Raw genomic sequence first — 13,518 nt, 5'->3', positions numbered from 1 at the left:
TCGCACCTTTCTGCAAGAGAATTTTCACTTTTTCTAAAGTGATTTACTATTGTGACATTTCCAATCTGGGAAAAGAAATATTTCTTCACTTTGGCCTTGTAATTGTCGTCATTTGACGTGTAGGATACATAGGTCTGAGAGATCAGTGTCCTGCACTGTCTTTGCCTACTTGTTAGGCACTTTTTTAGGCATATACACACTTCTTGGATTATGTACGGTGCTTTTCATTACCACAGATTCTTAAAAAAAAGTTTAAAACCAACCTGGAGTTGTATTTTGTATGGATATATATTGCCAGTATACTGTCACTGGAAAAGAATTAGCTAAGATCTGACCATAGGATTTCTTTCCAGGAAATAAATTACTACCATTTTTATATAGTTTATAAATCAGTTCATATCCACTGGCATACATTATTACAACTACAGAAGAAAATTTTTTCTGAACACCATTCTTACAGTATTTTTACATGTTTTTTAAAAACATGTAAAAAATTCTATCGAAAAGCAGTGAGTGGGTAGCAACAAGTTTGCAATCCAACCAGATAAAAGACAGGCAAGGGTATAGCAACGGTATCTGCCTGCAAATGCTGATGCCTGACTGATTTCTCTCAGGCACAACATCAGTTGGGAGCTTACTCTTCGTGAGCAACTCAATGTCCATTCCTGCAGCTTGGGGTTCTATTGGTCCTGTGGCTCATTATGTGAAAGAAATACAGGCTCTGGAGATAAACTGCAGTGTTTTTTATTTATATTTTCAGAGACTGCATCATGCTCTGCTGCTTGAACAGTGGCACAAGCTTTGTTGCTGGTTTTGCTATCTTTTCAGTTCTTGGATTTATGGCTTATGAACAAGGCGTGCCCATTGCAGAAGTTGCAGAATCAGGTAAGTTCCAAAAAGCAGCTTTCTGAGTTAACAAAAAAAGCCCAGAGGTGACTCTCAGAATGCTTAGTCTGTGCCATTATCTTATGGGTAAGTTGACTGGTTTGTAGATAGCTTTACAAAACTCCTCTTAAAAACCTGTTACCTGACTTATTAGAATAACTGCTGTAAGAAGAGTTCTTAAATATTTCTATGGTCATACATTTATGTGTGAAAAATATTAACATTATTGTGCATAGCACCAAATTCAGAAAGTCAATGAGGCTTGGACTAGATGATCTCCCAAGGTCCCTTCCAACCCTTGCCATTCTGTGAAGGAGCTATAGTAACACAAACTTACTCCAGCTGAGCATCCAGAAGAGTTTTTAGCAGAGATATATTACGCAGTTACGCCCCTTGGGTTTTATATCCTCATGAAAGGAGCATTCAGTTTTCTTTAAATAAGACAGACCAAAATCCATGCAAATATTTGTTCCTTCTGGGAAAAAAAAAAAAAAAGGAAAAAGAAAAAAGATTCAGCTATTAAAGTAATGAGAAACTAGCTGTTTAGGAGAGATCTTTGGAAGTCTTCTGAAGTCTTGCTTCATGTATACTATCCCAATACAGATTTCTAACTTAATGGCTTAATGCCATCTCCTAATGTCAGTAAGTTTTTCTCCCATGGACATACACTGAGACACTGGTTGAATGAGTATAAAAGTTCTTGTTTTGAGTCCAGAAAGGCACAAAGGCCCAGCTCTATCAGAAATTAGCCACCTAATATTCATTACCATCGCTTGGAGTTAGGTATCCAATGCAAGTTAATTTCTCTTTACCACTTCTGTGGATGTAAGATCTTTTTAAGCATCACTTAAAACTCAACAGAACAAAAAGAACAGGAGCACTGCCCAGAAAGAAAAGCGGTATAGGGCTGAACCGTTGAGAGGGAGAAATGACTCTCATGAAGTTAGCCAAGGTTAGCAGGAAAACTGCAGTGCAAATAGAGCTTCACTGATACCATCATGGAAAATATTTCTCTTTTCCTAAAGCCCCCAAGACAACTGGCTTATACTATTATAGAAACTATATAGAAAAAGGTTAAAAGATTACAGCAACTCTGGAAACTATAGGAGCTTGCAAATACTGTGTTAAATGAAAAAGCAGTAGCCTTTTGACAGGTCTTCACTGAAGTTACTGCAGCAGGAGCACAGAGGTGTTCCTTTATCAGCCTTTGTATCCCTGCTGTAAAAGCTGGCTAACTTCAATAAAAGCCATTACAGCATGCGTGTTTGCAGCAGCTAAAAAAACAGTCACAGGTAAATAAGAACAGGAAAAATGAGCTAGGTGCGATGGTATTGTAGCAGATCTGAGAAGTTAAAAATACTGTTGCAAAAATGTTCTAATTTAAAGATTTCTGTAAATATGTGGCCAATGGATTAATGTTATGCACCAGCAGCAGCACTCAAAAATGCAGAGCAGATTATGAACAAACCAGTAGACATTTGGCTTGTACCATGTATGTCTTCCAAGATGCAGCTCTTAGCACTGCCTGAATTCTTGTACAAGGTGTTGGATACAGTGCTGACTTAGGGAAAAAATTGTAGAGTATGTTAGTAAGTTCTATAAGGCAATCACAGGACCACACACTGTTATTTATTCAGGTATGCGAGTGTTGCTATACATCCACACAAGGAGATGTATGATGTCTTAATAGAATTCTTGACCTTCAAATGTTTGGAGAGGATATAGGCAGAGTTGATGTGCCAAGCAAGTCTTCATTACTGATTAGCCTCATCACCAAATATTTAGACTATCAGAGATGTAGAGTTTGTCAAGGTTTTCAACCTTGTATTTAGCTCCTCTTATCTGCCATAAGAGAACTGTCAAGTTGTGGTGAGTTGACCATTGCCAGCAGCTAAGCATCCACACTGCTGTTCCCTCCCTTGCCCACCCAGTGGGATGGGGAAGGGAACAGGAAGGGAAAAAGTGAGAAACCTCGTGGATCCAGACAGAGACAGTTTAATGAGTGTTGCTGTGCAAGCACTGTTCAGCAATAGCCACAACATTGGTGTTAGCATTCTATCCGCAAATACAAACCACAGCACCCTGCAGGCTGTTAAGACGAAAGTTAACTCCATCTCAGCCAGAGCCAGTACGCAACTATAAATATTTCCTTTCTTTTCTTCTTTTTCAGGACCAGGACTTGCATTCATTGCTTACCCTAAAGCTGTTACCATGATGCCTCTTTCTCCTCTGTGGGCAGCTCTGTTCTTCATGATGCTCATATTCCTTGGATTAGATAGTCAGGTATGGAACAAACGCTATTTAAATATTTTGTCAGCTTCCCTAGCATGCGTGTATCAGAAAGATGAACCCTAATTTAATGCCTAGCTTAAACCCATCAATTCAAGTTCCTTATTTTAAATCTTAGTTATGTGATGCTGGAGATTCCTTTATGATTTACCGTGAAAACTGATTCAGCCTGACTGTAGCTTTCATTATTAACATGGAAATCAGTTTGAACTTAAATATGGGTGATTAAAATTCACAGTTCAGTGAAATACTAGTGTGTCTTCTTTTCCCATTTTTAAAGCACTTTGCAATGAATTTTGAAACTGAAAATCAGATAGTGATAATGTAAGTTCCTGTGGTGTATTTATACTTCAAGATACCATAGCAAGAAATGTGTAGTCATATTCTGCAGCAAAGTGACAGCATTGAAATTGTCTTTCCTATGTGGCCATAAAAGTTGTGAAAGCTGTTTGATGAAAAATGTAAAGTAGCTGGCATTTTTAGCATGCAGCTCAGCTCTCAGCAGGATTTGGATCAGAAAGTTTATGATTGTATACTGTAGAATAAAGCTCTTCAGTGCTTATTTTGCATGACATTTCAATCATTAAACTTAATGTTTTAATAACTGCTCTTTTTCCTGATCTAACAATTTTATTTAAAGTCTTTTTTAAAATGAGCAATTCCTGAATTCTATTCTTGGCTGTTCCAATGAAGCAGGCTTTATATTGTCTACTTTTGGGCATTAATTTTAGTGTGTATTTTAGAAACCTTGCTCCAGAGCCCTGAGTTAGAAGCTTGGGCTTCTTTCTGCTGATTTTTCAAGTTACTAAGAATGTTCCTTCCCTCCTTCATTAGACTTACTTGGCTTGGGCACTTAATAGCTTTGCGGAACTGCTCTCTTCTGTAAAACGGAGAGAACTACAAAAAACCTGCTGCAGTTCATTTAGCAGTGCTTGAAGGTGCGTAGCACTGCATGGCATTCCTCTGACTGACAAAAGTGCAGGATTCTTAGAGCAAAATTCTGCTGCAGTCCTATGAACAGTTTGTACATTATTTAAGCCCCATTCAAGCCACATCTGAAAGATTTAACTTTTCTATAATCCATCTGCTACAGGGCAAGTACATTCTGAGATCATATTAGTGGATTCAACTATTTGAATTTGGTGGTGGACTGGAAATCCATAGCTTTGGATTTTTTAATTCTGAAATTATGTTCCTCTCAGTTTGAGCATCTGCTTAGAGAGCGTCCTCAGGCATCGTTCAGTCTCTATGATGACAACATGTAAGGATAATTGAAGTGTTTGGTAGCAAATCCAAATCCCAACAGCAGATGAGATGCATATTTCATTGGTACTTTCCTATCATTTGTTCCAGTTCGTGTGTGTTGAAAGCCTTGTGACAGCTGTTGTAGATATGTACCCAAAGATTTTCCGAAGGGGATACAGAAGAGAACTGTTGATTCTCAGCCTTTCCATTGTGTCATACTTCATTGGCCTAATAATGTTAACGGAGGTAAGATGGGCTTTGTTGTACTACTGCAGGAAAAAGGAAATGCATTTCTGATTATAAACATAAAAGATAAAATGCAAGAACATTTGCCATAGACAAATTTCACTGTGAGGAAGATGACTACAAAATAAGTAAGAGACTGTTCTCCACTACTGTCTAACATTTGAAATGTATCCTCAGTTTTTCAGTTGAGCTTAGGAGGTATTATAATCAAAGTTACGTAGCCAAGGAAATTCCATCTGCTTTGCACGAGCCAACCAGATATACAGATTGCGGTTTCTGCTTACTTACTCTGGGCAGACCAATCTGCAAACAACTACATATTGGATGAACAGATCAATAAAGAAGATGTAGTGAAAATAGAAAACTAAATCATCTTTGATTTTTATATCACCAGGCCAGATCAGCCAATACAGCCAATCTCTGACCAGAAATTCCTTCAGTAAGAGTAAAAAAAAAGAAAAAGAAAAAAAAAATTTTTTTCAAACAAACCAGGGTATTTGCTTTGGGATGTTCTAAACCAAAAATTCTGAGGATGTCAGTCTATCCCATGAGTTCAGGATACAACACATCTGGCACTACTGTGTTTCGTAACCAGGTTGGAAAGGGACCCTGGCATCCTTTGGTTCGCAGTAAGAGGTTAACCTTGCTGCTCATGCTTGCTTTACAGAGTGAGTTGCATCAACAGTCTTCCTCTCCTTCACTTTACACTCTCACAACAGGAAGAAGAGGGGCAGAGTCTACACTCTCCTCTGCCCATGTTCTTCTTCTTGCTGGGCCATTAGAGCCTCCCTGTACCAGGGAGCAAGGCAAAGGAAAACGTTTCTTGGCTGAGGAGCTGTAGAATTAAACGTCTGAGGAATGTTTGTCCGAAGAAGCCTGGCTGTATTAACCATGAAGGGCCACAATGTGTCTCTCTTGTGCAGCAATCTCAGGCAGGGTTTCCCAGTGAAGCAGCCTCCCAAGGCTTCATGAACTCATCTGGGGTCACTTAAATTCCCTCTAAAGAGATCCACAGTCCTTAGACTAAGTGCTTTTCAAATTGCTTTGTTGCTGGAAATGAGCAAATTTCACCCCCAAAAAAGGCATTAGGCAATTGCAAGCATGTTAATCTGTTGTCCTCAGTGTGCAAATAATAGAATAAATCAACAAATCAGAATATATTAGCTTTAGGTATGCTTGCAAGGAAAGAATAACTAAAGATGGGGAGGAAAGTGGACACTAGGACAAAATGAAACTCATTTTTTTTTAGTGACAGTTTGTGCGAGACTAATCAGGTGTTTTTCTCTAAGACGTATGACAATGTATGAAGCAAATGCAGTTGAGCAGAAGTGTTACATACTTCAGTGAAGGCATTTAAAATTCACCACAAGAAAAATAACTAATTTTATTCAGAAGAAAAGGACTGGTACAAGTAACTGGACACAGAGGAGATGATGACGGTTGGTGTTAAAAGAGACAGTGGCTGAAATGGATTCTTAGCAGAGTTACACAGACAGTGCTTGGTAGCACTTTTATCTGGTATCTGTAGTTGCCTTGCTATGGAAACAAGTCACACATAGTCATTGGGTACATCGACTAGATCTCTGGAGATGTATTCCTTCTTCATTTTAAATTTTGAACCTATTGGCAGATTTCAGTCAATTTAATAGAAGCTTCAAAATCCATTTTCATGAAAGTTCAACATTCATGAAAGTTGGAAGCCAGATAGAGAAGTCCTAGAAGTGTCCTTATTGTTCAAAAAAACCCAAAGCATGAGTTCAGTCTTTATTAAAAAAACAGAGAATTCAGAAAAAATTTGTAGCCTAACTAGTGCATGAAGTATAAGGGCTCACAGTCATCTGTAAGATTTAAGTCCAAATCAGGCTTAATTAACTCTGATGTTCCTGGGCCACAGAAGAAGGCATAATGATAGGGAAGGACTGGAGGACTGGACTATTAAAGATGGGGTAGACTATAGCAGCACAAGGTGTAAGGTCATCCATATTGTAGTAAATGTTTCTACTAGGCACTGAAAATTATTAGGAAAGAAGTATCTGGATGTGAAACTAAGCACTACAACTATGCTGTAGACATAAAACTATGTTTCTTAGATATTTCGGGAAGGTATTAACAGTTGAGAAATGGGAGTAGTCCCATGACGGGGCAAGGTAATAGTCCCACTGAAATATTAGGTATGACTCTGGATCCTTGTATTCAGACTGGATCAGCATGCACAGCAAGGGCAGTGAGGATGATCCTAGGAGTACAGAGCTGATTTTACCAGAAACTAGCAAAATTATAATATTAGCAAGGGTGTATGATTGCTTTCTGTAAGTACATCATAGATGCAACAGTGGGTATAGACACGAACTATTTCTGCAAAAAGAATGGCTCCCTTTCCCTCATTCCTAATCCTGTGTGTATAAACTGGCCATGAATAATTAGGCTGAAAATTAAGAAAGGATTTCTATCCATCAGAACAGTAAAGTTCCAGAAGTTTTTCCAAGAAAACAGTTCTGGCTTTAAACTGGAATTCAGATTGTCAGTCAGTTTATGAAAGGTATTGTGTGCCATAGTTCCCTGTGAGAACATAGGAATTGACACTGGTTGATTAAGAATTCCTTCCAGATGTGTGTCCCTGTAAGTTGAGCATTGGAGCAGAGCAACCTTATAGGGACCAATTTGCCTGTAATCATTCTTATGCTCAGTTAGAGAACTTGTCTTTGTTATGTAAAATGTGGACGTTTTTGAATAATTCCTCCCACAGTGCAAGTCTTAAGCAGAGCACTGAGAGGTACGTTATTGAGATGTACGGGCTAAAAGAAACGCAAGCATGAAGAGTGAAGAGGGAGCAAGTTCTCCAAAATGACAGGAATATTCTTGCAGGAGTTTTGCAGAGCTGTGTTCCTTATGTTGTATTGTCTTAGTTGGTTGATCTCGAAGTTTCCAGTTTGCTCAGGTATTTGCTGAACCTCCCAGTGAGCTCTTCGCAGTAAAGATGTTCACTTGTGAGATTTTGGGAAGCAATCAGCTGGCAGAGCTGACTAAAAACCGTGCAGTTAATAATCAAAAAAGCATCTGCATTAAGAGAAAAAAAAAAGTCTCAATTAAAAATATTTTGCTTCAACATTAGCATTCTGGTCTGGCAGGGCTGACATTTCATGCTGCCTTTACTATAACTTTTTGCCTAACAGAAACCTTAAAGGACAGAGAAGCACTTTTTTCTCAGTATCACTAGAGAGACATAAGCTATTACTGAGAGATGCGACTTATTTATGTCATCAGCTATGCAATCTAAGTAGTTGAGATCCAATGCAGAAATGACACACTGGTAGAGAACACTCCATTCCGTGGTACTTCAGTAGGGCGTCAAAGCATTATGCATGAGTGAGACTTCCAAGAGTAAATATATCACAGAATCATAGAATCGTTTGGGTTGGAAGGGACCTTAAAGATCATCCAGTTCCAACTCCCCCAACATGGGCAGGGGCACCTTCCACTAGACCAGGTTGCTCAAAGCCCCGTCCAACCTGGCCTTGAACACTTCCAGGGATGGGGCATCCGCAGCTTCTCCAGGCAACCTGTTCCACTGCTTCACCACCCTCGTAGTGAAGAATTTCTTCCTTATATCTAATCTAAATCTACCCTCTTGCAGTTTAAAGCCATTACCTCTTGCCCTATCACTACATGTCTGTGTAAAAAGTCTCTCTCCAGCTCTCTTGTAGGCCCCTTTAGGCACTGGAGGCTGCTATAAGGTCTCCTTGGAGCCTTCTCTTTTCCAGGCTGAACAACACCAACTCTCTCAGCCTGTCTTCACAGTCACAGGAGAGGGGCTCCAGCCCTCTGACCATCTGCGTGGCCTCCTCGGGACTCGCTCCAACAGGTCCACGTCCTCCTTATGTTGGGGGCCCTAGAGCTGAACGCAGTACTCCAGGTATATCACAACTCTGTCCTTAGCCTCTCTTGCATTTCTAAATACATATTCCTGGATTTTGCTCAGGCTTTGGATTATTCATAAAAGACATTTTACCTTAAAGGAATACTTTTTCATTCAGCACTGATTTTGCCAAATGCCTGCTTGGACACCAATGCAGTTTTATATACAATAACTTTAAAACATTCTTATGTTCCATAAGATTTAGATGGGATTCCAAGTTTACAGTGTTCTTCTTAACTTACCTTCAGCCAGTTAATGAAGAGAAAAAAAGGGGGGAAATACTAGGTATTGGTTTTGATTTAGTTTTCTTTATATTTTTAGGGTTCTCTTCCATTTGGAGAAAATTGTCTGAGATGTAATGGATCATATGTACTACCCACATAGCATTACATTTCAGCTGAAGAGATGATCTCAAGCCCTTATTTCTTTCACATTTCACATAGCTTTCTGCAAAGAGGGAAGTCTTAGGATTCCTTTCTATTGAAACGATCTTTTGTGAATCTCCTCCTCATTATTATTTCAATATTGAACGCATATGTGATAAAAGATTAAGTATCTTGCATAGAAAGTAATGTAATATTATTCATACAATTTTATTAGTTGGGTTACCCATAATATTATTAATGGGACTCCATAAGTTTTCTTCTCATCTTGCCTTGAGGCAAAGGCTCTAGAGAGCCAGCCAGTTCTCTGAACTGTTGTAAGCAAGAGAAAAAATACAGGAAAAGAAAAAAAGAATTATGTCTGTGAGAGAAGTGACAACTGATACAGTTGAGTCATGGTCAAACAGTAAGTGAGGATGTCTTAGTTAAGCACATTTAACTTTTTCATGCTGGTTGGTATTGTGGCACCACTGAATGCAGAGAATTCCAGAACATGGACAGCACAGCGTGCATTGTGTCTGGATGCCAAGCTAACCTTGGACACAGCTCGGGTTTGGTTTCCTTTCTGGAAGTGCAGAGGTTGCTATTTTAAAGCCATTTAGAGAACAATTTTTAACTTGTTAGGAATACATTTTTAAAAAGCTTGCTTCGGGTCAGGGTGATTTTTATTTCACTATTTTTTGTCAAATATTAATGACTCATTTAAGTAATGTGGCTTAAAGGCTGTGAGCTACATTCAAACTTTGTAGGTCGGTTTACTTGCTTGACAGTCCCTATGCCATTAGAGAGTGACTCTAGTAGCTACGGATTTTGCCTTCTTTCCCCACATTTTAACTAATTCTTTTACATATTAATATCTTAGACACAAACCCAAGACCCTGCTTCTTCATGGGCAGTGATCTGGAGATCAAAAGCACCTGTAGTTGTCTACAATATGATGTGATAACAAATGAAGTTGAAAAAAGCATGGAGGTGGGAGAGCATTTTGGAAACAAGTCCAATGTAGTTCACTCCACTCCAGGATTTACTACCTTAAAGCAAATGCACAGTATTCAGATGGCATAGAGAATAATCGTAAGTGCTATGGAAGAAAAAAACCTTTCACAAGAACAAGTCACTGAGAAATGAATAAAGTTGATCAAGAAGGAACCAACTTTAGTAGGAAGATTGCTGGGGAACCAACAGATTGACTGTGTAATTAAAGCCATATTTGCTATGCAATATTCCTACTGGTGCCAACACAATATTTTTTTTCCTTTTTCTGTTTTTGTCTTTCAGGGTGGGATGTACGTCTTTCAATTATTTGACTCTTACGCAGCTAGTGGCATGTGCCTTCTTTTTGTTGCCATATTTGAATGTGTCTGCATAGGCTGGGTTTATGGTGAGTTACTGAAAATTGCTGTGGCTTTGAGTTTTTATGAAAGTTTTCTATTTGCATAAAAGCAATGTGAAAGCCTTGTAGCCTTGTGGAGTGGGGCCCTCCACATTCCCATGCCCTACCAAAATTCAGAAAGGCCTTTTTTTTCCACTCTAAATAACAAAGACAGAGGAATAGATCCCCCCCGCCCCTTGGCCTTGTCAGGACTGACCTCCAAGGAAGCTGCCTTAGAAAGTGGGGGTGGCAATAAGTCTAAGTGCAGGGCACATTCCCTGCCATTTCTGACACTCAGAGATAAATCCACGGAAGTTGGGAGTTCATGGCTCATTAACACAAAAGGGACATAGTAGTGTCCCTAGTTTTGCTCTTTCTGTCAGCAAAGTGAAATCAAGCACCACCACAGTGCGGGGTACACTCATGGTTACACCCTCAAGCATTTTTGTTCACAAAGGGCTGACAATTTTACTTTGTAGAACAACCTATGAACCTCAGATCACACATGTACCCAGCTCTCCAGGGATCGTAGCTCACATGTGAGCTGGCAGCACATACATACTCTTTAACTGGGCTTGCTCAGACTGTTACTGACCAGAAGCCATTTCCGTTTGACAGTTTGCCCGCTCTTGCTCATACTGGTCAGATACAGATGCAGGCAGCAATCGCTGCCACAGGTATGGAGCAGGTGACAGAGAGATGTGTCCAGGAAAGAGAGCGCAGCTTCCATCTTTGCAGCTCTGTCAGAACCTATGTTTTTCTCTTTACTGGTTTAAATACTGACCTATACAACCTCTTATGTGTACATCCTACATCTGCTTTTTGTTTGGGTTTTTTGGGCAGGCAGCAATCGCTTTTATGATAACATTGAAGATATGATTGGGTACAAACCACTGATGTTGATTAAATGGTGCTGGATGGTCTTAACTCCAGGTATTTGCGCAGTAAGTACAGAATATCCAAATAACTTGTTTTAGACGTAAAGAGCATTTTCTATACATATTTTTAGAATTCTGCTGCTGCTAATAGTTCACAATGGGTAAGAAAAACACCTATTGGTTTGTAGCATATGTTTTAATTAAAAAACCCTCTGTAGAATCTGTAAAAATTAAATACTCTGTGAATTGTGAGAAAGTATATACAATAATAGGAAAAAAATAAAGTCAGGGCCCTAAATGAACATTTGCCAATGTTCAGAGAACAGCCAGAACAGAGGCTTTTTTTCACTGCATCACTAGTATACCTTGTGTCTACTCGGTGTAACTCAAGCTCCTCCAGACTTGTGCTGGTTTCCTTGCTGCTCCAGCCTCTTTATTTCCTTCCCTCTCTTTGGTGAGTCAACATTTTTCAAAGAGGATATTTTTTCTTCTAGTAAAAGGAGTGGAAGAGACCAAGAGCCCATATGCATGAAGAAGGGGAAGGAATTTGCCTTACCAGAAGCTAGCAGTACTGCTGCCAGCTCTGGCAGTCTGCTGTGGTTGCATAACAGGAACAAAATTACAAAAGGACCGTGATCAGGTTGATCCACAAGTGCCTGAGGATTAGATATTAAAACCTTCCAGTTCTCCAGTACATGAACAATAGCAACTGCAAACCCACAGATGCTGGGGCACCTGGAGATCCAGGTTCTGTTGAACTCTGCCAGTTCATTTGCAAACTTGGGAAAATTCCTGACTTGTTTTCACCAACTCTGAAATGAACTTAAAATCACTTGCTCGTGTGCACACTCTTCACCACTTTGGAGAAAAGTACATAGTAACTTTTTGATATTTCATAAACTTAAATGATCCAAACTGCTTGATTAGACATCTGTCAAATTTAGACAGATACATCTGAGCTTTTGTGAGCATGAAAGAGCTGGCCTGCAGAACTGCAGATACAGACAGTGGATTAAGGCAACTTTGAAAATTTTGGGTTTCCTTTTTCATCTTGACAGGTTGGAGAGTGTTACTTAATCACAGCTGGTTCACAGTAGCAAAACTTAATCTTTCCAGCCCAGGTACCATCAAAGTGCAGATTTTACTGTCATCGAGAGGTAAATAGTATTTAAACTTGAAAGGTTGCTCTCTTCTGTAGAAGGCGCTGAGACATGTTACGTAAGCTGCACATAGGTATTGCTGGGGTTTTTTTCTCTGACTGAAAAGCTTACCTCTACTTTCCATCTTTAGGGAGACTGGCCTTGCCTAACCATTTTCATGTTATATAGGCAATGTTTTTTCAAATACCACTAATGTTTCTTTGCTTATTTCAGGGAATCTTCATCTTTTTCCTGGTGAAATACAAGCCTCTGAAATACAACAATATATATATATATCCTGACTGGGGCTATGGCATAGGGTGGATGATGGCGCTCTCTTCCATGATCTGTATCCCTTTGTGGATCTGCATTAAGCTGTGTAAGACAGAAGGCACCTTCATAGAGGTAAGATATATTTTCAGATTAATGACACTGAAAAAAGAAGTGGTAAGGGAGTGCAAATCCTCACTTGCATGAGATTAAGCACAGTTTAATCAAAAAAGCAATGCCACTTACCTGTTCCAGTGGCAGCTTGGGTTGGGCCTCTCAGTCACTGGTGGAAAGAGGCATCTGAATTTTCTCTGTTTTCTTAGAATCACAGAATTGTTTAGGTTCGAAAAGACCTTTAAGATCATCAAGACCTTTAAGATCATCATTAACCTAACTAACAGTGCCAAGTCCACCACTAAACCATGTCTCTAAGCAACATGGGGACTAAACCACTTAGGTGGGCAAAACTTCTTCTGAATTTTTTTTTTTTTTTGCCTTCACTGACTTCAGCCTGTGGTAAACTAACCAATACTATAGCTGTAAGGTTATAGCTCTGTTCCTACTCAATTTGTAGCTTAAAATGTCTGTAACATCCGCTGAATCCCTCAAGATTTGTACAAGGCATTCACTCAGGTCAGCTGCCTTCTTTCCATGGCTTTGGTAACTAGTATGTGTGCTGCCAGGATTTTCTACAGGAGCTGGGTAGCAAACACTCACATACGTCTTCTGGACAGCTTTCCTGACTAAAGTTCCTAAAGCAAGAAACAGAAGCAAAAAGAAATATTCAGTGCAATTGTTTAACATTTGGTATCAGGTTATCTCAGGTCTAGGCTGAGGTTTAGGTTATTAAATATAAGACCTTTTCTCCAAAGAAAGACAGTGAAGATGGCAAGCA

At 39.3% G+C, this 13,518-nt stretch overlaps 1 protein-coding gene across 1 annotated transcript in view; it reads left to right on the top strand.

Moving 5' to 3' along the window:
• SLC6A11 (solute carrier family 6 member 11) overlaps positions 1 to 13,518 on the top strand; it is a 106,689-nt gene that overhangs the window by 91,911 nt on the left and 1,260 nt on the right. Inside the window, exons 8-13 of the mRNA XM_009636644.2 lie at positions 761 to 885; positions 3,056 to 3,168; positions 4,528 to 4,665; positions 10,243 to 10,345; positions 11,180 to 11,280; positions 12,588 to 12,758. Of these exons, the coding sequence (XP_009634939.1) occupies positions 761 to 885; positions 3,056 to 3,168; positions 4,528 to 4,665; positions 10,243 to 10,345; positions 11,180 to 11,280; positions 12,588 to 12,758 (751 nt within the window). The remainder of the gene's footprint in view (positions 1 to 760; positions 886 to 3,055; positions 3,169 to 4,527; positions 4,666 to 10,242; positions 10,346 to 11,179; positions 11,281 to 12,587; positions 12,759 to 13,518) is intronic.

This window comes from Egretta garzetta, unplaced genomic scaffold (genome assembly GCF_000687185.1).
Source record: "Egretta garzetta isolate BGI_Z169 unplaced genomic scaffold, ASM68718v1 scaffold553, whole genome shotgun sequence".
In the NCBI taxonomy this organism is placed as follows: Eukaryota; Metazoa; Chordata; class Aves; order Pelecaniformes; family Ardeidae; genus Egretta; species Egretta garzetta.
The sequence above is the reverse complement of the archived record's forward strand: the minus strand, read 5'-3'. Positions and strand labels throughout refer to the sequence as shown.